Below are 26,563 nucleotides of genomic sequence, written 5' to 3' on the forward strand. Positions count from 1 at the left end.
CATATATGCAGTCACTTTAACCATATCTACCTGTACATACTACCTCAATTTGCCTGACTAACCGGTGTCTGTATGTAGCCTCGCTACTTGTATAGCCTCGCTACTGTATATAGCCTGTCTTTTTACTCGTTTTATTTCTTTACCTACCTATTGTTCACCTAATACCTTTTTTGCACTATTGGTTAGAGCCTGTAAGTAAGCATTTCACTGTAGGTCTACACCTGTTGTATTCAGCGCACGTGAAAAATAAACTTTGATTTGATTTGATTACCTCCTCCTCCATGCTTCATGGTGGGAACCACACATGCAGAGATCATCCGTTCACCTACTCTGCATCTCACAAAGACACGCACATTTAGACTCATCAGACCGAAGGACAGATTTCCACCGGTCTAATGTCCATTGCTCGTTGTTTCTTGGCCCAAGCAAGTCTCTTCTTCTTCTTAGTGTCCTTTAGTAGTGGTTTCTTTGCAGCAATTCAACCATGAAGGCCTGATTCACACAGTCTCCTCTGAACAGTCAAAGCTGTGTAGAAATTATAATGGACCTTTGCAGCTCGCTAATAATCACCAAAATTAAAAATAGACAGTCAGGGATTATTGACAATTCCACAAATTATGGATTAAGGACAATCTTTTGCAAATTTTGGCTGTGAGGATAAATCAGTGCGGCCCTCCGGACCTTGTAGAAGACCGAATGCTGCCCCCGGGCAAAATTAGTTTGGCACCCCTGCTTTAGCTTACTTAAGTGAAATCAGTTTAGACTGTAATGGCACTCTTATCTCTGATGTTGGACACTGTTTTATGACAACAATGAATAATCATATTTACTTTCATAAAGTTAAGACCAACACAAATTCTACAGGTCACATTCTTTAGATTCAACCATTCAGAGCAACCTCAGAGCACCCGACTGAATAATATACTCTACAAATCTTGCCATTAGCCCGATGCAATAAAATATATATAGGTTCAAGAACAAGAATGGTATTCTAATCCAATTAAATCCAGCCCAACCACACACACCTTGTCTTCCTCCATGCTAGGAAGATGAACAGTGAAGCAAAAGTAGATTTAGCAACCTGTTAAAATTCAACACCCCCATCTCTCCAAGAGACTAAAAAGGCTTAGGACTGACTTCAGAATTTAAAGTTTTTGTAAATTGAACCAAGGAGAGTTACTATAGCAACACTGCTGCCAATGGCCTTTGACTTGAGTCTCTTAGCAGATTTGACAAAAGGGTAGTACTCACTTGGTTCAGATGAGAATGAACTCACACTGCTTACAGCTAGAGTAGCCACAAATTGAAATAGGCCACGTGAGATGAATCCAAAAGTGTGACAGGCGCAGACGGAAAAAATACTACTGGGATTTCATTTGTATTCAATGATGTGCTGAAGGAAGTTAGTTTGACAGGCAACTCATTTAGGATGCCACCCTTTCCATTTTGTCCATGATGGTATGGCACAACGAAACACTCCACCCTATATCTGAGGAGACTCACTGACTTGTATTTGCTCATTGGTTAGAGTGCCTTGGTTCAGCCTTTGCCTAAGATACACAATGTTATTTTACTTGTGGTAGAAAACAAACACAAGTAGCCATTCTTAGGCCAGATAGGCAGGTGTTTTCTCCTGATTTCCCCAACAATTCTCAACTTCTCCTGAGGCTTTTCCTTACACAGCCCATCACTGTAATACAATTTTTAAAACAAACTACAACCACCAGACAGACCTGCCGTGGTGATATTTCATGTTTTCCAGTTGAACGAGGAATAATTAATGTTTTCTGCTCTGACAATGAAGAACTCCAATTAAAAGATTGTAGCAAGTGAATGTTAAATTGTAGTTCTAGAAATGAGACAAATATATACAAACATTGCCATCTACAGCATATCAAATTGAGCTTTTTAAAATTGGATAAACGGTCCTTCTTGCCAGACAGTGACTGTGGGAAGAGAGACTACACTAGGGCTCTCCAACCGTTCCTCGAGAGCTACCGTCCTATAGGTTCACTCCAACCCTTATCATCACACATTATTCTAATAATTAGCTGGTTGATAAACTGAATGCTGTTAGTTACAACTTGGGTTGGAGCGAAAACCTACAGGAGGGTAGCTCTCCAGGGATAGGGTTGGAGAGCCCTGGACTAGACAAGTACTGCCATTCAGAGGAACAAAACACAAAACATGTAATTTAATTCTCTGAAGGCTCCCAACAGTAGTTTGATATGGATTCATTCAGAATCATTCAGTTAAGAAGTTTGTGGAACTGCAACCTGATTTACCATCCATTGAGTATATGGGCCCCTACACACTGGTTATACCAATGCTTAGAAGTGTATTCTAGTTCTATTGCCCAAAAACAGTCATTTCTCCCTTTTTATGGGCATTTTTCTGGTCTCTGGACTAAATGGAGAAGTCAGAGAAATGTTGAAAAGGGGAAGGAAGGGGAAACATAACGCTCCCACAAACCTGATGGTTCATTTACTAGAATGTGCCTTCAGAAAATATTCACACCCTTGACTTGTTTCACATTTTGCTGTGTTACAAGTTAGGATTCAAATGTATTTAATTGTATTTTTTTTGTAAATGATCTACACAAAATACTCTGTAATGTCAAAGTGGAAGAAAAAATATAATATTTATATTCCGTATCTTTATAATACATATTTTTTTAAAGTCCTAGTCCTTGTCGATGACAAGCATACACATAACATGATGCAGCCAACACGCTTGAAAATAAGAAGAGCGGTACTCAGTGACACTCAGTGTTTATTTTATTTGATTGAACATATAAAACATACAATCTACTTGCAGTGAAGCCACTCAATATATACATCACATTAGTCATCAACAGTGTCCCATCCAGAGCGACCCACAGATGAAACCAGTGTCAAAAATTCAAAAACCAAAGGACAACAAAAATCATAACAGCAAGGCCAACTGAATATGTTTGAGTGCATTTGTGGCACTATTTACATGTGTGCACGTGTTTGCATTTGAATGAGTGTGTGTGTGTATATGCATGTGTACAAACACCTGCACGGTATCAGCCTCAGGCAAACAGGCATTAACTCTAACAACACTGCCTCTCAGTGTCTTTCAAACATACTTTTTGTTATGTTTTATTTAGACTTTTATCTTTGACCGTCATTCTAGCCCAGCAACTCCACTCCCACTTGTCTCCAATTCCACATCCCAACCCTCAGCTTCTCTCAGCCCCTCCCATCTATCTCTGCTGGCCACCCTCTTCAGATTTCTTCGCACAATTTGAATCTAATTTAATAGAATCCACAGATTGCAAGTTAAAGATAAATACTTTCACTAAGATTATTAGTATATTAGTAATTGACTGACCCGGTCTCTCCAGATCTCCCAACAATGCTATTTCTACAGTTAATTTTAGATCAATGTTATTCATTTTCAGCCATTCCTGAACCTGAGACCAGAAACAGGCTGAGGGCAATACCAAAACAAATGGTCTATTGATTCTGTATCCTCACAACAAAATCTGCAGAGCTGCGATGATTGTATGCCACAAATATTCAACATTTTGTTGGTGGCAAGAATTCTGTACAATAATTTTAGCTGAAAAGCAAAAAGGCTTAAATCTTGTGTCATTTTATATATCAACGGATACTACCTGTACCATGGAATTGGTTCATCAAAAATCTCTTCCCAACTATTTTGCAATCTGTATGGCATAGCTGTCAACATGTGTTGTGTTGAATTTACCCCAAATATAACCCTTTGTATTCAGGACATCAAGTTAAAAAACAAATGACCACATTTTTTGCAGTGTTACTTTAGTGCCTTGTTGCAAACAGGATGCATGTTTTGGAATATTTTTATTCTGTACAGGCTTCCTTCTTTTCACTGTCATTTAGGCTACTATTGTGGAGTAACTAAAATGTTTCATTTTTACCCATCTACCAATAGGTTCCCTTATTTGCGAGGCATTGGAAAACCTACCTGGTCTTTGTGGTTGAATCTGTGTTTTAAATTCACTGCTCAACTGAGGGACCTTAAAATTATCTGTGAGTGTGGGGGGTACAAAGATGAGGTAGTCATTCAAAAATCTTGTTAAACACTTATTGCACACAAGTGAGTCCATGAAACTTATTAAGCACATTTTGACTCACATACTTATTTGGGCTTGCCATAAAGGAATTGAACACTTGTTGATTCAAGATATTTCAGCTTTCATTTTTTATTAATTTGGAAAACTTTCTACAAACATAATTCCACTGACATTATGCGGTATTGTATTGACACAACATCTCAATTTAATCCATGTTAAATTCAGGCTGTAACGCAACAAAAAGTGTAAAAAGTCAAGGTTTGTGAATACTTTCTGAAGGCTCTGTACGTCAAGGTAGAAGAGGTAATATAATGGGTGTTTTCATTGAATTGCAATATAGTCCAATATTGAGTCCCATAATCAAAGATCACTCCAGTGAATACCAATGAGATACACAATTAATACATTCCAGGGAGTTGAATACATACAGTAGCTGCCAAATAGATTGTCACCCTTGCACTTTTCCTAAATAATTCTCTATTTATTTTCAAATAAATTACATTTAAATAAAACTGTCACCACACCTTATTGGATTTTCAACATTGCGAAACCAAATGTATTTTTGCTAGCTTAAGTTACAAATTCATTGTAGCCATCAATGATCTTGTTGCACCTTTCTACTGGCAATTTGGCCCAATCTTCAGTTTTTGGACGCTGGGTTGAACATTGGACTCAAACACCTGATAATCTGCTGATTTCATGATGCCATGCGCACTTTCAAGGCCCCCAGTATCAGAGGCAGCAAAGCAAACCCACAGCATTATCAAACCACCCTCATCTTTAATTGTGCTCTTTTCATTGAATGCTTAATTTGGTCGTCAATAAACACAGCACTGATCTGTATTGCCAAAGAGCTTTCATTTTGTTTCATTTGTCCACAGAACATTTTCCACAGGATTAAGGCTTGTTGAGATGGGTTTTTGAGAAATTCAATCAGGCTATCTTGTGTCTCCTTCAGCAGTTTAGTCTTCCTATTTTTACCTATGACCAAATTAAGCTTACAAAGAAAAGAACACCCTCCCTACAATCAAACATGGGGGAGGTTTGATAGTGCTGTGGGGTTACTTTGCTGTCTCTGGTACTGGGGGCCTCGAATGTGTGCAAGACACAGTATCATGAAATCAGCAGACTACCAATGTTCGACCCAGGGTCCAAAAACATACTCTGTTGAAGGTTGTGGGTCTTCCAGAAGGACAACGGCCCTAAACACACATCAACAACACCATGGAATGGTTTAAGAAGAAACACTGGACTGTTTTAGAGTGGCCAGCGAAGAGATGAGGTCTGAATCACATCCATAACCTATGGCGAGAGCTGAAAACAGCAGTTGGTGGAGGGCATCCCTCAAACATTGAAGAATTAGAACAGTTTTCTGCTGAAGATTGGGCCAAATTGCCAGTAGAAAGGTGCAGCAAGCTCACTGATGGCTACAATAAGCATTTGTTGGCAGTTATCAAAAGTTATTCTAAATATAAAATGATTTGATAAGAAATAGGGAGAAAAAGTCCAAGGGTGACAATATTTTGGGCCACAACTGTAAGAGTAATGGAGCAAAAGAGACCCTGTCTACCCAAAAACAAAGGAAAGTGGAAACTAATTTACTTATGCATGTACTGTACTATTTATGTAAGTTTAAAGCCTAATTTGAACAGGGCCCAAAGCCAACTTCAAATGGTAGTGGATATTACAATGTTTAATGCAGTAAAAGTCCAGCTGTAAAGAGGGGAACAAAGCAATGTGGAGGATATTGAGAGTCAAATTGGTACTGTACCTGTGCGTCTTTATAAACTCATCACCTCTAATCATATCATCATCATCATCATCATCATTTTCATTTCAAAATCATTACCTGTCCATCTCAGATTGGTTCTTGAATACTACAAAATCAACCTTCTGATTTGAGTGTAGACAACTCCTGTTCCGTGTTGCTCCATCCTTTCATCAGCAAAGGATCAGCTCTGATCAGTGGCTGGGATTCTGATTGGTCGCTCCCTGCTTGATGCTGACCCCTGATCCCCCCCCCCCCCCCTCTCCGTCAGGCGGTGGAGAAGGTGAAGCGGGTGACATGGCGGTACTGCTCCCCTGGTCTCAGCAGAGCATCGGGGAAAGAGGCCTGTACATAAACATAGGGTCACAACGTCAAGGTCCCACCTGAAGAACAGGACACAGGAGGGTCACATTGAAGACAGAACCAAGGTTTCTGTCTGTGTCGTCTTTTGGGAGACTCATTGGCAGGCTAAAACTGGTTGCTAGGTGCATGCAACTGTAGAATTGGTTGCTAGGAGGTTAGGAGTGAATATGGAGGAGGTATTTCTGTTGGCCCAATGTGTGACATGACAGACAGCTACATTGAGTCAGTATCTCAATGTGAGGTTCAATGGATGTGCTGAACGAACAAACACACCCCACTGGGCACAGACCTCAATTCAACGTGTATTCCACGTTGGTTCAACCAGTGTGCGCCCAGTGGGACACAAACAAACGTACACCCGCACCCATGGTGTTTCCCATCACATGGACATGGTCAGGTTTAAGGAACTGGAGAAGTATCTGAACAGAAAAAGGGAACTGAGGTTAAAACATGGACTGGCTGACATTGTTCAGTCTGAAGAAGACAAGAGGCAGAGTTCAGTTCAAACCTCTCCATGTGAGGGTGTGTGTGTGTGGCTACCACTCTCTCCTCATCTCCTGTTTTGACTCATCCTGCACCCTGTGTTCCCACCCACACTCTCCTTTCCTCCCCCTCACCCTGTTTGCTCCAACTGCAGTGTTCTCCTGCTCCCGTATGCGCAGCGGTTTGATACTGTATGTATGTATGCATGTATGCAAATAGAAGTGCTTCTCAATCTGTCATTTGCCTGTGCACTTTGTTCTTGAGCTCAATCCAATGCAAATGGCCGTATCTCTGCATGGGTCCCTGCCTCTCCTACAGTACAGAAGGGCAGGGGCCAGACCTGGCGCTAGCGAACTCTGAATGTGACCCACGTAGCGGCAGGCAACTCAAATGGCTGTAATTACCGGACAGCAAACCCACCAGCAGCTGTTAAAATCTCAAGCTGACAGCACTTTTGCACTGTTTTCACTGTAGCTGTATCCAATCTACCAAGACGGCAATATTTTAAGGGTACTGTACACAAGTCCTCTACTGGCAGCTTCATTAAATAGTACCCGCAAAACATCCGTCTCAACGCCAACAGTGAAGAGGCGACTCTAGGATGCTGGACTTCAAGGCAGAGTTCCTCTGTCCAGTGTCTGTGTTCTTTAGCCCATCTTAATCTTTTTTTTTTTTGGCCAGTCTGAGATTTCTTTGCAACTCTGCCTAGAAGGCCAGCATCCCGGAGTCGCCTCTTCACTGTTGAGGTTGAGATTGGTGTTTTGCAGGTACTATTTAATGAAGCTGCAAGTTGAGGACTTGTGAGGTGTCTGTTTCTCAAACTAGACACTCTAATGTACTTGTCCTCTTGCTCAGTTGTGCACCGGGGCCTCCCACTCATCTTTCTATTCTAGTTAGAGACGTTTGCGCTGTTCTGTGAAGGCAGTAGTACACAGTGTTATAAGAGATCTTCAGTTTCTTGGCAATTTCTCGCATGGAATATCCTTCATTTCCCAGAACAAGAATAGACTGACGAGTTTCAGAAGAAAGTTATTTGCTTTTTGCCATTTTGAGTCTGTAATCGAATCCACAAATGCTGATGCTCCAGATACTCAACTAGTCTAAAGGCCAGTTTTTTTGCTTCTTTAATCAGAACAACAGTTTTCAGCTGTGCTAACATAATTGTAAAAGGGTTGCTGATAATGGGCCTCTGTATGCCTATGTAGATATTCCATAAAATCTGTAGCTTAAAAACTACAATAGTAATTTACAACATTAACAATGTCTACACTGTATTTCTGATCAATTTTATGTTATTTTAATGGACAAAAAAAGAAGCTTTTCTTTAAAAAACAAGGACATTTCTAAGTGACAACAAACTTTTGAACGGCAGTGTATGTATTTAGGGATGTGTGTGTGCATGCCTTCATGAGTGCTTGTGATTCCCTCTGTTTAAGCTAGCCTTGTTAGCCAGGTTTCAAACACTCTTCTTGCCTATATGCAAATACCCACATAGAGTACGTAAACACTTACGTAAACGACAGAAATGGGGCTCATAGACCTGTACAGTTCAAATAAAATGTTATTGGTCACATACACGTGTTTAGCACTCATGAAGGCATGGCAAGCGGTACCGGAGCACCAAGTCTAGGTCCAAGAGGCTTCTAAACAGCTTCTACCCCCAAACCATAAGACTCCTGAACACCTAGTCAAATGGCTACCCAGACTATTTGCATTGTTGGTTAAGGGCTTGTAAGTAAGCATTTCACTGTAAGATCTGTTGTATTCGGCGCATGTGACAAATAAAATTGGATTTGTTATTGTGGGTGTAGCGAAATGCTTGTGTTTCTAGTTCCGACAGTGCAGTAATATCTAACAATTTCACAACAAATACCTAATACACATCTAAGTAAAGGAATGGAATTAAGAATATCTAAATATATGAATGAGCAATGTCAGAGCGGCATAGACTAAGATACAGTACATAGTATAGAATACAGTTGTACTGGTCCTTCCTGCTGCTCATATTTAATTCACTCTACTGACACTGTGGGCAAGAAGAGAAGCTGTGAAACTAATCTCCACAAGGCTAGCACAGCAAGAGGAATGGAGCGGCATAGACTAAGATACAGTACATAGTATAGAATACAGTTGTACTGGTCCTTCCTGCTGCTCATATTTAATTCACTCTACTGACACTGTGGGCAAGAAGAGAAGCTGTGAAACTAATCTCCACAAGGCTAGCACAGCAAGAGGAATGGAGGAACAGGATTTATGGAAATCAACCTCATGCAGCCTTCTCCTACTTAAAAGGCCAGTCTTCCAGCCCAGAATTCAATTTCTCAGAGTTTGATATGGATGGATGTAAAGACAAAGAGAGCCTAGAGAGAAAGATGGATAGAGGTGAGGCAATAACGTGCAGGGCAGGCGAGAAAGAAGAACAGAGAGAGGGAGAAACAGTGATGGAGAGAGAAAGAGAGAGATGGGGAGGAGAGAGAAGAGACAGTCCAGGCGAGGGAATGAGTTACAGTGAGGACAGAAGAGAGGAGTATACAGTGCTCAGTAAATCTTTCATGGTCTCCATAGCAGGCACTCCCGTTATAAGCTGATGCTGTGATTACTCAAGCAACAATTACTGCCATATATCTGCTGGCAGCACAGGGGGCCAGCAGAAAGAGAGGGGCAGAGTGCATTATAACTACAGAGGAGGATTGGACAGCCTTCACATTTTGCTGCCTTAAAATGAAATCTAATAAGGTATTACATTATATTGTTTGTCCTATAGATTTACACAACCTACTCCACAAGTGAAAGAAAGTTAGAGAACATTTTCCAATTAATAAAATAAATGAAGATGTCTTAATTGCGTGTCTTATTGTCTTCACACCCCAGAGCTAATACTTGGTGGAAGCACCTTTGGGAGCCATTACAGCTGTGAATCATTTTGAATCAGATTCTACCAACTTTGCACAACTCTTAGCTAGGGCTGTGGCGGGCACGAAATTGTCAGCCGATGATTGTCAAGCAAATAACTGGTCGGCCTCACGGTAATTGACCTCTAATTAACATAAACACATTTAGCTTCTCCTGGCTTCCACACATTAGAGTTAAGAGAATGCCAAAGCTGTCAAGGCAAAGGTGGCTACACTGAATGATCTAAAATAGATTTAGATTTGTTTAACACTTTTCTGGTTACTACATGATTCCATATGTGTTATTTCATAGTTTTGATGTCTTAACTATTATTCTACAATCTAGAAAATAGTAAAAATAAAGAAAAACCATTGAATGAGTAGATGTCCAAACTTTTGACTGGAACTGTATATTCCTGACGTAAATCTGCTTAAAACAAATGAAAGACAAGCTTTGCATATTGCTGTCCATCAATGATTCCCAACCAAATTTACTGAGCTTGATCAATTTTTACAAAGTGTGCCTTCAGAAAATATTCATACCACTTTGACTTATCCCACATTTTGTTTTGTTACAAAATGGACTTAATATATGTTTTTCCTCACCCATCTATACACAATACCCCAGTGAAAACATGTTTAGACATTTTTGCAAATCTATTTCAAATTAAATACAGAAATATCTCATTTATATAAGCATTCACACCCCTGAGTCAATACTTTGTATTAACACTTTTGTAGAGATTACAGCTGTGAGTGTTTCTGGGTAAGTCTTGGGTAAGAGCCTTCCACACAGATTGTACAACATTTACCTATTATTCACATCAAAATTCCTCTGTCAAATTGGTTGTTGATCATTGCTAGACAACCATTTTCAGGTCTTTCCATAGATTATCATGTAGATTTAAGTAAAAACTGTAACTCGGCCACTCAGGAACATTCACGGTCTTCTTGGTAATCAACTCCAGTGTAGATTTGGCCATGTATTTTAGGTTATTGCCCTGCTGAAAAATAAATGAAATGAATCTCCCAGTGTCTGATGGAAAGCAGACTGAATCAGGTTAATCTCTAGGATTTTGCCGGTGCTTAGCTCCATTCTATAGATTCTTTATCCTGAAAAACTTCCCAGTCCTTAATGACTTCAAGCATACCCATGTAATATGTTCTATTGGACTGAACACTTTGTATTCAGGACACAAACAGATGTATTGCTTTGCCACATTTTTTGAAGTATTACTTTAGTGTCTTGATGCAAACAGGATGCACGCTTTGGAATGTTTATATTGTGTACAGGCTTCCTTCTTTTCACTCTGTCAATTAGGTTAGTAATGTGGAGTAACTACAATGTTGTTGATCCATCCTCAGTTTTCTCCTATCACAGCCAATAAACTCTGTAACTGTTTTAAAGTCACCATTGGCCTCATGGTGAAATCCCTGAGCAGTTTCCTTCCTCTCCAGCAACTGAGTTAGGAAGGACGTCTGTATCTTTGTAGTAACTGGGTGTATTGATACACCATCCAAAGTCTAATGAATAACTTCACCATGCTCAAATGGATATTCAATGTCTGCTTTAAAAAAAAACTCATCTACCAGCAGAATACCACCCTGTATCCCACTGCTGGCTTGCTTCTGAAGCTAAGCAGGGTTGTGGTGGTTGGTCCCTGGATGGGAGACCAGAAGCTAAATACCCAATCTAGCACTCATATGGTCACCTAATCATCCCCAGCTTACAATTGGCTCATTCATCCCCCTCTCCCTTGTAACTACCCCCCAGGTCATTAATGTGAATTTCTTCTCAGTCAACTTGCTTGGTTAAATAAAACTCAACCAATAGGTGGCCTTCTTTGCGAGGCATTGGAAAACCTCTCTGGTCTTTGTGGCTGAATCTGTGTTTGAAATTCACTGCTTGACTGAGGGACCTTACAGATAATTGTATGTGTGGGTTACAGAGGTGAGGTAGTTAAAGCCAGCACCATCCCACTGCTGGCTTGCTTCTGAAGCTAAGCAGGGTTGGTCCTGGTCAGTCCCTGGATGGGAGACCAGATGGTGTAGGAGGGCCAGTAGGAGGCACTTTTTCCTCTGGTCTAAAATAAAATATCCCAGGGCAGTGAGTGGGGACACTGCCCTGTGTAGGGTGGGATGTTAAACAGGTGTCATTAAAGATCCCATGGCACTTATTGTAGGGGTGTTAACCCTGGCTGAATTCCCAAGCTGTCCTTCAGACCATCGCAGTCACCTAATCATCCCCAGCTTACAATTGGCTCGTTCATCCTCCTCTCCCTTGTAACTATTCCCCAGGTTGTTGCTGTAAATGAGAATGTGTTCTCAGTCAACTTACCTGATAAATAAATAATTAAAAAATCATGTGAAACACTTATTGCACAAAGAGTGAGTTCATGGGACTTCTTAAACACATTTTTGCCCTAACAAAGGGGTTGAATACTTGTTGACTGAAAACACTTCAGCTTTTCATTTTTAATTAATTTGTACAAATTTCAAAAAACATCATTCCACTTCGACATTATGGGATATTGCGTGTAGGGCAATGACAAAAAAGCTCAATGTAATCCATTTTAAATTCGGGCTTTAACACAACAAAATGTGGAAAAAGTCAAGGGGTGTGAATGCTTTCTGAAGGCACTGTATGTTGCCCTAACAGTTGTGCAAGGTTGGTAGAATCTGAATCAAAATGTTTCACAGCTGTAATGGCTGCCAAATGCGCCATTAGTATTACCTCTGGGTTGTAAGCACATATGCAATCAATACATCTTTCACTTTGAAAATGTGAACTAGGTTGTGTAGATTGATAAAAACATTTACTGTGCAAGGGGTTTGTTGACTTTCACTAGTGACTGTATGCTGTCTATATGGGCAGTATACATATGGGCAGAATATCAAACATTAGGAACGCCTTCCCTCACAACCGCTTTAATTCGTCGGGGTATGGACTCTATAAGGTGTCGAAAGCGTTCCACAGGGATGCTGGCCGATGATTCCAATGCTTCCAACAGTTGTGTCAAGTTGGCTGGATGGCCTTTGGGTGGTGAACTATTCTTGATACACATAGGAAACTGTTGAGCGTGAAAAACCCAGCAGCATTGCAGTTCTTGACACAAACCGGTGTGCCTGGCACCTACTACCATACCCGGTTCAAAGGCACTTCAATATTTTATCTTGCCTATTCACCCTCTGAATGGCACACATACACAATCCATGTCTCAAGGCTTAAAAATCCTTATTTAACCTGTCTCCTCCCTTTCATCTACACTGATTGAAGTGGATTTAACAAGTGACATCAAGAAGGGATCATGGCTTTCACCTGGTCAGTCTATGTCATGGAAAGAGCAGGTGTTTTTAATGTTTTGTATAATCAGTGTATATGATTTGCTGCGTTCTGCAGCACACAAACACAACCTCAGATGTAAAAAGTATATCAATAACAAATGTCTGGTTCTTTAAAATGCATGATTACAGGGGCCAAAGTGTACATGTACAGAGCAAGGGCAAATGTTTCAATAATAATTCCATGAAGTCCATGAGGCTCTCATCTCTCTATACTGTATTTCCAACCTATGTGTAAAACTGTACTAGTGAACTGCCGGTCAGCTCAGCCATGCAGGAGTGTAACTCTAGCCAAGGGCAGCCAGCTCACTGATAAGCTGAAGGTGCCCAATGAATCAAGAGCACAAGAAGTCAAAGCACTCTATTACATTGCATGCTACAGGGGTTAGGGGCTCTGGCGACAAGGAGAAAACTCAATACTTGGGCTGTCCCCGACTAAAAAAAAAAAATATTGACCAATCGATTGGTCGAAATGTTTAAACTTATTTTTGCATATATAGGCAGACACACCCTATGTGTTTGAATAAAATCAACTACATATGCACTGAGCTTGTCTGATGCTTTAATAAGCACACGGTTTTATCAAATAATTAAGACACACAAATGACTCAAGAACGAGCCCAACAGTCACACCATGTTAAAAAAATAACAGTGAGTCTGCTCTAACGGGAAAAAATTGTAAAGCCTTTATTATAACATATCAAATATTAAAAACAGCCAAATCTGTGACATTGCTTTATCCGACATTTTGCCGTTGCATGAGGCTTGGTGCTCACGGAATCACTAGGCTATTAAACAAACACTCAAACAGGTAACAGAAGCTAGCCTTATTTCTATAGATATACATGGACGATTTATAAAGCCAGGAAGTCTATTGATTATAAACCTAATTAAATTGGGGTTACCTCTCTCCTCAATTTTCTTAGACAATTAGGCTAAGGCCAGGGCTGTTTCCTCATCTCTGCTGCTGCTGCCTCATTGTTCTCAATCCTAATGTGCTGATTTGTTATAAAATAATATTCTATTTATTAGTGTTGAACACACCCAGTCACACACGCGCACCTACACACTTTCCACCCGTTCTCCATTCCCATTTTACTGCCTATACACCAACTACAATCTCCACATTATGTTTTTACTGCCTATACACCAACTACAATCTCCACATTATGTTTTTACTGCCTATACACCAACTACAATCTCCACATTATGTTTTTACTGCCTATACACCAACTACAATCTCCACATTATGCTTTTACTGCCTATACACCAACTACAATCTCCATATTATGCTTTTACTGCCTATACACCAACTACAATCTCTACATTATGCTTTTACTGCCTATATACCAACTACAATCTCTACATTATGCTTTTACTGCCTATACACCAACTACAATCTCTACATTATGTTTTTACTGCCTATACACCAACTACAATCTCTACATTATGTTTTTACTGCCTATACACCAACTACAATCTCTACATTATGTTTTTACTGCCTATACACCAACTACAATCTCTACATTATGCTTTTACTGCCTATATACCAACTACAATCTCTACATTATGTTTTTACTGCCTATACACCAACTACAATCGAGTCACGCCAATCGAGCCGTGAAACGTTTCTGCTCTCATGTATACCATCTTCTAACTATAACTGACTGCCATTGCCTTTAGGTTCTGCTTTACACGGAACCCAAACCGGCTGTGCGCGTGCGACATCGTGCATAAATGTATTTTGTCCCCCCACACCAAATGTGATTACTACACGCAGGTTAAAATATAAAAAAACAAACTCTGAACCAATTAAATTAATTTGGGGACAGGTCGAAAAGCATTCAACATTTATGGCAATTTAGCTAGTTAGCTTGCACTTGCTAGCTAATTTGTCCTATTTAGCTAGCTTGCTGTTGCTAGCTAATTTGTCTTGGGATATAAACATTGAGTTGTTATTTTACCTGAAATGCACAAGGTCCTCTACTCCGCCAATTAATCCACACATAAAACGGTCAACCAAATAGTTTCTAGTCATCTCTCCTCCTTCCAGGCTTTTTTGTCTCTTGACTTTATATTGCGATTGGCAACTTTCATAAATTATATGCATTACCGCCACTGACCTCGTTCGTATAACCAATGAGGAGATGGCACGTGGGTACCTGCTTCTATAAACCAATGAGGAGATGGGAGAGGCAGGACTTGCAGCGCGATCTGCGTCACTATTTCAGCCCATGGCAATGCAGACGCTCGTTGTCGTGTGCGAACAGTGTTGTCAGCCTGTTAGACTTCAACTCACCCGTTACAGCTCATCAAAGCATTACACATAATTACAAAGCAAGAATGATGAGGATGATTCCCCATATGAAGGTCTGTTGATCAGTATAAGTCCATTTGATTTTACTTTCATGAGAAACATCTGTATGTAACTAAACTGCTGTGCATTTACAATGTTAGATACAAAGATAATCTAATGAATTTCTAGGATTAATTTTTCAGTAGCAGTGTCATTTATCATTTAGTTAATGGACACATCATTAATGTCGTACCTTAACAGTAGTTATTCAAAAAAAATACTAGAGTGGTGAATTAAGACGTCAAGTCTTATTAGAGATAATGGGCTGTGAGGAGAAGGCTCAGGAACAATTCAAATGTGTGTGTGTGTGTGTGTGTCTTAGCAGCCTGCCTTGCAGTGATTAAAATACATGTCGACCCACCAGACTTAAATAGGAGAACAGTACTGACAGTGTGTAATGTTCCTTGTCAATACAAAGTCTACAGCAGCAGTAGTTAAGCTCATAGGCCATTTGCAAACCACGACTGTGGCTAAACATCAACTTTCATTCTGCAAGTATTTCCATAGTTGATCTCTATGGTTGCAGCCTACACAGACTACTATTATTGAACCATGGCCAAGTTAGCTGGCTCTTGCTCTCCCCTCTACCGCTGATCTACTCCATGCATTAGTGAAGGACTACCTTAAAGGACAGCGTACCTGGTTGACAGCGTCAGGCCAGTTCTGTGTTTCCAGGCAGAAGGCACTGTGTTTAGGATAAGAGGCTCCACCCTTTCCTTTAAAAGAGCCATCCAAGAAGTTGGCTGTGTAGAACTGGACGCCGGGCTGAGTGGTGCTGACCTCCATAACACACCCACTCGCTGGGTGAAATACCCTAAAAAGAGAGAGGGAGGGCAGAGGTGAGGGTATGGTAGGAGAGAGACAGTCACTCAGTTATCCAAGGTTGTAGCTCGGGCACTGTGCAGTGTTCATGCATTTTCTATGCTCTGAAAGAGCACTACTGATGCTTTATCAAGAAACAGCAAGACTGCACTGTACAGCCCAACATAGTTTGGCCTCACCTTGCACACATGCGCTCTGTCCAAGCATCTCCAGGTGATGACAGGCAGAAGTTGTGGTCGAACCCAGGCCCAGGCACTTCTTTCAGCCGTGGGCCAATCAGAACTGGCCTCCGAAGGTCAAAGGGTGTGTGCTCCACTGGTCTGACCTCGCCTGTAGACAGAGCAGGGATAGAGCTGGGTATGACAGTTATGACATGAATAGGGCTGAGGACCTGGACACATCACCTAAATTAACTGGCAAACATCCAACGCCAATAGGCTTTCAAATTCATTAGCAAGGAGACAGAAAATGAACTGAGAACGACACACATCACTATTGAAACAGGATATTTGATTATGTCAAACCATCTAAAATAAACCAACATTAAGCTCCCAATTCCTTTGAATGTATTCTCTCTTTCCTTTAGGAAATACCTTTGTAACATATAGAGTGACTTTAGGAGGTGGTATGAAGGACAAACAGCCCCTTTCTCCTTGACAGCATACTAATGTCAGATCACATTCTCGGTCTTATTAAATGCTGAGCAACTCAAAGGCTTCTCAGAGAGCCTGCCCACCCCCAAACCACCTCCTCGTTGATCCCCTTGCAATTTCACAGGCCAAAAATATCGCCATGACGAAAGTGGCTATCAATCAGATCGGCTTCCTCATTTATCCAGTGTCTCAACAGGAACTGAGACAGGAAATTAAACTAGTGACATGATACAGAGGGCCTTTTACATGCACAACAAAAAACTATCCAAACAGACAACACAGAGAAGAAACAAATACAACCACAAAGATGACTTAATTAAGTGATTACGTTTGAAGAAAAATAACGTGAAGGCTCCTCAAGGTTCTATCAAGTGGCAAACTGGTTTGTGGGATGTATTCTAGTCTGGATCAGTGAGTTGTAAACTGGTTTAGAGTGTTTAGGGGCTGTTGGTATAGCGCTTGATGTTCTGGTATGGTAAGAAGCATCTTAGTATGGACTAGAGGGCAGCAGGTGCATTTGTTTGGTGGGAGGGGGTGGGGGGGGTGGAAGGGATAATGGATTCTAGATTAGTGTCTGGTTTTCCATTCCGATTTCGATTCATTTTATGTTTTTGCAAGGACACAATCGCTCATTTTCTCTCTCGATCTGGAGGTATCAGTCTGGGTTCGCATCTGACCACCTGACCTCTAACCCCTGGGCCATTCAAAATGAAAAATACACAGGTGCTCCAACAGGCTCTTACTCTCAATTTCAAACAAACAAACAGAGGCATCAGCTGGAGCAAGCAGAACATGTATCTAGAATCTCCATGGACTAACATTTACTCTAAATCCCAAAGCCCAATTTACTGCGGCTCCAAAACCGACTCTAAAAATAAACAGTCATTAACTATTCTGTCTGCACCATTAGGCCGTCCCACGGGGCGGACTGGTAATTGAACTGTAATGAATGTGTTTATTTAAAGGTCTGCAAGAGCTTGGATAGGTTAATCTGGAGTACGTTAATGATTATTCTAAAACTCAACAGCGTTAGACCTCTGTCTAGTAGTGATAGTCTCATCTTTAGGAGAGGAGAAAGAGAGAGAGAGAGAGTGGAAAAGGAGACTGACATTGATAAAGACAAACAGAGTCAGTAGAGAGAGATAGATGACTCCTGTATTTAGGAGAAGAAGAACTGGCTGTCAGTCACTCTGCTATAATGGCCATTTATCCCTCCTACAAACAAAAAAAAGACTAGGATTCACCATCTAGTCCTCCATACCTGTGGTATTACCATTCAAATGACCCTGGCAACATTAACCAATAGGCCAAAGGCCTAACCAACTTCTATTCTATCCGTTCCTAGAGAAAAGATGACTGTTCTGTGCAAATCATTCACATTTTCATTGCGGACTGTTTTTGTGTAATTTAGGCACTCTAGGAAAAGATGGAAAAATCATTATTTCACACTACATTTTAGGCAGTGCTGTGGTCCCTCCACTCATGTGGGTGAAACATATCTGTTTCTCTGTGGCGTAACGTCATGCAGACATTGCTAATGGAGCGACGCTTGGACTCCCTACTAAATTATTACTGAGTCGTGCTGCTCTGCCCAGCTGCTCTCGCTCTGCTGATTAAGCCTGATGGAAGATTACAGCCTGAATCCCATCAATCCACTTCCATTATGTTGCACTGTGTCAAGTCTTTGACATCCAGTTAACAATCTATAGTCTTATTCAGGCGATCTAGTATTGTCTAGCCGCATGCTGTGCCCTAAATGTTATACTAAAGTCAGAGAGAGGGAGAGAGCGAAAGATTACATTTTGGCTGAAATTGCTTTCTGCTATATAATCAATTCGGTCAACTGATAAAGTAGGGGGTTCTTATCAGTGTGTGTTGATGCAGACTTTTAAGGCCTTAACCTAAATCTTTCCCAACAGTTGTTTAACCATTTTTTTTGTTACTCTTCTACAGATTATAATTTGTAGAGCGAGAAACAGTGCGAGGGTCCTGGAACACACTCAATCTGAAGACTGAAGGGAAACACTGCTATCTGATGCATCTGACTCTAACATGCATCAGTCAGAGTCGTATTTCTGAGTTTGGAGAAGATTGTTATCACAAATTTGCTCTCCTAGAACAGAGGCCCACAGGTTGTGTCTGTCTGTCAGTAAGAAAATATAACCACTGCTTCCTGACAGCTCAGTGTGTCTGTCTGCAGCGTGAGGGTCACACACAGGTCAACACCTCATCCTCATTATACACCTCAACAGGGTAGGAGACGTGATGCACACAGAGTAAAGGCTAACTTGACTAGTGCAAACATTCTCTCTTTAATACAAAACTTATTCCAATTAAAAATCATTCAGCTGAGTCATGTTGTGTATGTCTGACATGCTCACTTCTGAGAGGTTGGGGTTAGGATAAAGCAGTTTTTTTCCCTTGTGATACAAATATCATTTATTTAAAATAAAAGTGTATTTTTTTCTCTTACCAGTGGGGATCATGACATCATCTACAGGCAAATATGTTGGAGCGTTGATGGACACTTCATGGTCGTATATGTCAGCTGAGCCCTGTGCACTCACACACACACACACACACACACACCTTGTTACCATGCTGATGGATGCTATTAAACAAAGCTCAGTTAGCGTTAGACTAAAAAGCACCTCAATCTCAGCCCATGCACGCTTCTGAGACACTGTCACTCAGAACGTGCACTCTCTTGAAACACTTTCATTCAATAACCCCGTTACCACTCCGTTGACAGCAGAAGAGACAAGGAGATACTGAGGAGGAGGTGCGTATGTGTATTCCACAACATAATGCCTGTGGGCAGTCAATAACCAATCACACTGCAATCCCACGATGACGTCTGATTTAAATACTGACACAGAATAACACAGCCAACTATATAGAAAGAGTCTGCTTTTCTCTGCCACCAAGGAGCCTTACCAGTGATTGGCTGGTTCTATCCATACATTTTTAACATGATTTCACTGCATAATTGTCTGACAGAGGACAGCTCCTCCTCATCGTCCTACCTGTCCAGCCAGGTTGAAGTAAGAGTGGTTGGTGAGGTTAATGGGGGTGGTTCTAGTGGAGCGGGCCTGGTACTGAATGCTCAGTGTGTCCCCCTCCAGGGTGTAAGTGACAGAGGCCTGCACCTCCCCGGGGTAATTCTGGTCTCCGTCTGGGCTGGTGAGGGTGAGCCGCACCCCGCCCTCCACACCCTCACTTCCCCATATCACCTGGAACACAGCACAGCACAGGGGCAAATCAATAAATCAATTACATTTGAGTCCTTTAGCAGACGCTCTTATCCGGAGCGACTTACAGGAGAAATGTGGGTTAACTGCCAAAAAAGTGATTCCCCAGTTCTGCCTCAAATCCATGAGCTAATCCTGTATGAACTAGAGCTGAATTCAAATCTTACAAACAATGGAACACCTTTGTTATCATCTCCCTGCATTATTGTGTTTGACCTTAATCCACCGTCTAAATGTTCTGAAAACGTTCTGATCCTCCATGGCCCACACTGCAGCTGAATGTTATACTAGGCACTTTCAGTTACTAGAGAGAGGAAGGGAACGAGAGGAAGGGAGGGACAGAGAGACAGAGACAGAGAGGAGAGAAAGGGTGTGATGGGAGATAGACAGCTAGAGGGAGAGAAAGAAAGATAAGAGACAGCGGTAGAGGGGCATAAAGGGGGGGAGGGGGGCGACAGAGTAGGGTGAATTGGTCATAGGAGGAACCTGTCAATAGGGAGCCTGAAGCGCAAGGACATGATGTACTAACAACAAGCTAAAAATGGGGTAGCATGCATCTGCAAGGCTCTGATACATCTCCTGGAGCTAATCTCTCTCCAGCCTTCCTTCTACCCCCCCCCCCCCCACACACTTTCTCCATGCCCATTCTCTCTCTTGCTTTCTTTCTGTACCACAGCAATTCTTCCACCTCTCTCTCAGTGGAGTGCACCGTCAAATCTCCCCAGCAGCGCTTATAAAAATAAGTATTCGCTCCACTGACAGCAGCCAATGTCAAACACTGCCTGCAGTTAATGCGAAGCCCCTTTGATTGACAGCTGGCTCTGGCCCTCTGTAGCTTACTCTCAGCTTGAAATAGGAATGTCATCAAGACTTAAAGTATGATGCAATCTTCTGTTTGCCGCTCCTTTTATAACCCATCAGTTTGTCATCTCCATCATGGTGCTACCAGTGCTACCTGCTATTTACAACTAGCAGCCCTTCAGGGTGCTAGGGGATGAGTCATGGTGTGATCTGGAGGACACCTGTGGCTTGGCAAAAAGAACAAGAGTGGCCTCTGCACCTGTCTGTTAAAAAAATATTTCCATGCTAATTGAGAATGCGACAGTTGCTAAGTGACTACAGTCAGGCCTGGTTGCCATCTCTCTTCAGCGATTACATTCCATTACTTGCCACTCCATAACAGAAGCCCACCATGTCATTGTCGTGTGGCCTTGGTTTCTATCTACAACAGATGTGAATGAGATCAATCTGTGGTCCAAGACAAGCGTGTGAATGGAATGGTGACACTGATTTGTAACCAGAGGACTTCTAGCTGAGTTTAAAAGTGTGGGCTCAGGATTTTGGGCTCATGAGTAATCAACTTGACCTGAAGAAACATCGGGCAATATGGGGTCTATGGGTGTATGAATAAAAAAAGCCTGGATGAGACATGATATGAATAATTCATGATGTTATCTCTTGTATCCTTGGTGATAGGAACAGGAATGACGACAATTTGAATTTATATCATGCAATTGCAGTGTTCTTGGCGCCGCATGGATAATAGAGTCCGACCCCCGAGGTGAAAATGGAATGATGAATATGACTGATCTATTACAACTCAGTCTGAGCTCTGGTTTATCAAATATCACTGCTCTTCCCTGGATAAAACAAAATATATTATTTTAAAAGTTGTTGAAAGAAAACTAGGACTGCTTTTGACTTTAACAATATTTCTGTTGTTATACCACATTTTCACACTTCTGATACAATCTCCCAGGGAGACGTAATCAAAGAGAATAATCGGTATGTGAATATTCGCAGCAGACTTCAAAGGCGCTAATGTTTGATCAAATCTGGGAAAGATGGAGCTGAATCTGCTAAAAGACTATCCACAGACATCTCACCAGCCAGATGGAACTATAGAAAGGCTGTTGTGTCTGTCCTCTCTCTATCTGGAGAGTGCAGGGGCTTAGATAGCTTTCTCTTTATGGAGCAGTTAGCAGATACTATAGCCGAGTGCTATTTCCGGGGGCCATTAGCCGAGTTTATAATGCCTATAATTGATTCAGTTGTAATGACGCAGTAGTGAACACTGAGGACAACGGTTGGATGGTAACAGTGTTTTGTGCAGCACAGCTTAAAGTGGATCCATCCATGGCTTCCATACAGGGCTGATTAAAAGGCATGTTGTGTGACCGACGGGGGAGAACACTCATAATGTGCTGACCACAGAGAAAAACACAGGAAGCATTTATGTCTAGCAGATTATTGAACTCATTCATATAACAACAACAAAACAAAAAATATATGTTTTATTTAAAAAAGATTGATCCTACTGCTGCAATAAGGCATTTGAGCTCTTTATTCCTGTGTATTCTCCTGAAGTCACAGCGCAGCGCCGAGATATGAGGAAAATCAAGGTAATCATTTAGAATGGACTGCACCTCCTACACACTGCAGAAGACAGATTATACCCAGGTCCTCTAAAGAAAGGTTAAGAAAATGTCTCCTGCCCAGTCATTCAGGCTTTTAACAGCACCAGGTTGCTGTCATCATGACACACATTACATTGATTACACACTACCTAGACACTTCAATTGCTCTTTTGCACACTTGTCCAGCACTGTAATTTTTTACTTATTTTCATTTGGGGTTAATCAAGAACGATCTCAACTCATCTGTGTAAGATAATTGTCAATACAGTAGTCACGTTGACGTCTACACTACGATAGATAGTGTTAGTGAATCCTGTCTTAATATGCAAGTGCATTCCATCGAGATACTTCAACTTCCATTTCTATGCTGCAGTCTGTGTGTTTCCATGGTTCTGTTGGTTGTTTTTACCTTGCTGAAGCCCCTCAGTCCTCCATGGAGGGAGTTAGGTCCATTATTGATGGCCAGTTGATAATCCTTCCCGTCGACCACAAATCTGCCCTTGGCGATCCTATTGGCTACCCGGCCGATAACAGCACCAAAGTACTTGGGGTTGGCTAGATAGCCTGCAATAAAACAGTTGAGCCGTGTCATTGTTTCTCATTCAAGAGTCACACAGATATCGCACATAAAACAGCACATTGGCTCAGTGTTTACCATGCGCATCACATAAAACACTCTAGAGACTTTAATATTTGAAATAAAACTCTTAGCAATAATCAGCACAAGCTACACACTCTCTCCCTCTCGATTGGTGCACCATCCTGTTATCAATTCCTCCCACCTTTCAGTTTTGATGAAACCATACATTTTTTCATTTTCAGAGGCTGACTTCTGTGTGTCTTCTGCTGACTTCAGTATGTCAGAGACACACTCACATTAGCACTTTAAAACTAATTTCATAAGTCATCAGGAGGTCAGTAGGTCAAAGGTCTGATTATGCCCCGCAATATGTTATGAATTACAATTTGTATTATTAGCTAAATGTGCAATATGTTATGAATTCTAGCTTGGTCGCTAGGTGGCTAACGTTAGCTAGCTGGCTAACATTAGCTAGACTAGGGGTTGGGGTTAAGTTTAGGAGTTAGGTTAAAGGGTTAGGGGGTTAGCTAAAATGGTTAAGGTTAGGGGAGGGTTAGCTAAAAGGGTTAGCTAAAAGGGTTAAGGTTAGAGTTAGGGGAACGGTTAGCTAAAAGGGTTAAGGTTAGGGGAAGGGTTAGCGAACATGCTAAGTAGTTGCAAAATAGCAAGTAGTTGAAAAGTGGCTAATTAGCTAAAATTGTCCTTGATGAGATTTGAATTCGCAACCTTTGGCTTGCTATATGTATTAAGTAGCTTAGGAGTTAGATTAAGGATAGATGAAGGTTTAGCTAACATGCTAAGTAATTGTAAAATAGATTTAAAAAAGTAGTTGAAAAGTTGCTAAAATGTCCTTGAGATTTGAACTGGGCGGTCGTTGCTAGAAGTTCGCGTTATACACCCACCCTTGTTTTTGTATTAAGTAACCATCTGTCCTATGTAACCATACCAAACATAACAAATCATCCAATTGAGTGTCCCGGATTTACATTTACTATGTTACGTCTAGTCTATGAGACCAGGCTGCGAACACTGGAAACTTAGTTATTTCGCACATTAGTTAGCCATTGGCTCGCTAAACTACCTCTAACTTCCTTCATACTGGACACAGACACATATAAATGGTATCCACGATTTCATCTGACTCTGGGGAAGTAGATAAAGGAATCATTGGCAAAATCCCGAAGTATCCCTTTAAGTCAGCTAAGCATGGAGGAATTCAAGATCAGCACTTACCCTCAAGATCATCATAACCCAGAACGATGTCATTGACCTCTCCATTCTTGCCTTGACACTTGATGGCTGTTATGATGCACCCTAGTGTTATGATTTCCACTGTGATGTTAGACGATTTCAGAATCCATTTTTGTACACGTCCTTCTCCCGGTACCTCACCGAATTCCTCCATTAGTACCAGTGCCATGTTGCCTCAACGTCAGACTTATCTTTGACACGATTTCTCACTTTGATCATATGAACTTGCACACGGAAATGGTAAATTGTCGTCAATGGGCAATAAAGAAACAATAGGCTAGTAACATTCTCACGTCACAAGAAACTTTATTGCAAGTTCCAAATGAAAACACGTGCGTAACACAAACCATGGACTTTGCAATACAATGTACAAATGTTCAATGTTTATGATATTTGCGTCCGTATTTTATGACGTAATGATTGATGTCATCAGAAGAGGACAGAATATTTGTAGTTCTATACATTAACAGGAGGTTATTGCAGTATACCTACAATACATATCAGTATATGTATTAGTAAGTAAACGTAACTATTTTCACACGATTAAGTAGACCCACAATAAATGTAATAATATACATCTTATTCAGAGATTAAACTGACAGAACCAAGAAATGAATTAATTTGATCTGTTTTCCAAGTTCTCCATTCCTGTAAATGACCTCATCAGTCATTTGTGTGTTGCGGTCCCAGATGCCCTTTCCTGATGGCCATTATGGCAGCACATGTTTTAGGCAGCTGTGCTCTTGCAGGATCTAATCCCATGGTCCACTGCATCTGATGATCTACTTTCCCTGTTGCTCGGCCATGCCTTCAGTAGAGGGCACAGAGGGCAGATCCAGTCATCTCTCCCCAGAGAAACAGACAGGGTGTTGAGATGCCATGAACAACAATGGGTTTTGTCATCTGGTGTGATGTAACAATGTTAACTCCACATCCACTGGAGATGTCATGTCACACCTGAGGGGCTTTTTCCTACCCACATGACAAAAACAAAGCACATGTCTACCACTCAACAACACATGGAAGCATTCTGAGGGTGGAGCACAGTGAGTGATGTTTTTTTAAAGCTCCCCCTCTTCCCTTCCTATCAGCAGCCGTGGTGGAGACCGAGGCCAAATTGGTTCAATTAAGATAATCATTATTTTAATCAGGTAGCAAACCACTCAAACAGCCTCCTGAGACGGACAAAGACTAAAATAACCTTTAGTCAGAGAGAGAGAGAGAGGGGGGTGGGGAAAGAGGGACAAAACGAGAGGGAGGGTTATATCTGAACTCTGACAGAACAAAGCATCAGGCTGACCACTTACAGATAGAGAAATTAATTGCTGATTTATAATTATGTCAAATGCAATGCTTTACTCTTCTACACTGTGCTGATAACCACAATTATCCCTTCAAAAATGTGTGTGTCTGTCTCTGTCTGATGTGTGTCTAACTACAGATATCTGTATGGGAACCATCAAAGAGCAAACATTCCCAGAATTGAGCTAGCAGCTGAATCACAGTCTGAACTGCAGCCCCTGCCATGATGTAGCCTGCTAATCCAATACTCACTGGCAGGGATGGTGTATCAAAGGCGCACAGTGACACCTTAATTTTCACATCACATGGATGGAGAATAATAATGTGTTGTGATTCAGCTATACCTACAGTGCCTTGCAAAAGTAATCATCTCCCTTGGCGTTTTTCCTATTTTGTTGCATTACAACCTGTAATTTAAATGGATTTTTAATTTGGATTTCATATAATGGAAAATAGTCCAAATTGGTGAAGTGAAATGAAAAAAAAAAACTTGTTTCAAAAAAATTATACAAAAGAAAAACAGAAAAGTGGTGCTTGCATATGTATTCACCCCCTTTGCTATGAAGCCCCTAAATAAGATCTGGTGCAACCAATTACCTTCAGAAGTAACACAATTAGTTAAATAAAGTCCACCTGTGTGCAATCTAAGTGTCACATGATATGTCACATGACCTCAGTACATCTACACCTGTTCTGAAAGGCCCCAGAGTCTGCAATACCACTAAGCAAGGGGAAACACCAAGTAAGCGGCACCATGAAGACCAAGGAGCTCTCAAAACAGGTCAGGGACAAATTTGTGGAGAAGTACAGATCAGGGTTGGGTTACAAAGAAATAGCAGCAACTTTGAACATCCCACGGAGCATCATTAAATCCATTATAAAAAAATGGAAAGAATATGGCACCACAACAAACCTGCCAAGAGAGGGCCACCCACCAAAACTCACAGACCATGCAAGGGGGGCATTAATCGGTGAGGCAACAAAGAGACCAAAGATAACCCTG

At 41.2% G+C, this 26,563-nt stretch overlaps 1 protein-coding gene across 3 annotated transcripts; it reads right to left on the bottom strand.

The window, feature by feature from the left end:
- Positions 1-2,759: 2,759 nt before the first annotated feature.
- LOC139381643 (galactose mutarotase) lies at positions 2,760-24,644 on the bottom strand. Of its 3 annotated transcripts, XR_011628569.1 has the most exons (8): positions 24,241-24,644; positions 22,837-22,991; positions 19,786-19,992; positions 19,233-19,314; positions 16,286-16,436; positions 15,924-16,098; positions 5,614-6,194; positions 2,760-4,534 (listed from the first exon to the last, which is right to left on the bottom strand). XR_011628569.1 is itself a non-coding variant. In XM_071125321.1 (7 exons), the coding sequence occupies exons 1-7, from the start codon at positions 24,425-24,427 to the stop codon at positions 6,117-6,119; spliced, it is 1,035 nt and encodes a 344-aa protein (XP_070981422.1). In that variant the 5' UTR covers positions 24,428-24,644; the 3' UTR covers positions 4,193-6,116. The 3 variants fall into 3 exon arrangements, 2 of the variants coding, with proteins under 2 accessions (XP_070981422.1, XP_070981421.1); XM_071125321.1 differs by having other exon boundaries at positions 4,193-6,194; XM_071125320.1 differs by lacking the exons at positions 2,760-4,534; positions 5,614-6,194 and adding an exon at positions 6,413-6,631.
- Between the last annotated feature and the right edge of the window lie 1,919 nt (positions 24,645-26,563).

Source organism: Oncorhynchus clarkii, chromosome 23 (genome assembly GCF_045791955.1).
Source record: "Oncorhynchus clarkii lewisi isolate Uvic-CL-2024 chromosome 23, UVic_Ocla_1.0, whole genome shotgun sequence".
NCBI lineage: Eukaryota > Metazoa > Chordata > Actinopteri > Salmoniformes > Salmonidae > Oncorhynchus > Oncorhynchus clarkii.

Excerpts from the sequence above, each read along its gene's own strand:
- LOC139381643 (XM_071125320.1), bottom strand. The coding sequence starts at position 24,427 with ATGGCACTGGTACTAATGGAGGAATTCGGTGAGGTACCGGGAGAAGGA. Across the intron at positions 16,437-19,232 it reads TGATGTCATGATCCCCACTG|GCGAGGTCAGACCAGTGGAG; the intron begins GTAAGAGAAAAA and ends CTCTGTCTACAG. Across the intron at positions 16,099-16,285 it reads ACAGAGCGCATGTGTGCAAG|GGTATTTCACCCAGCGAGTG; the intron begins GTGAGGCCAAAC and ends CTCTCTTTTTAG.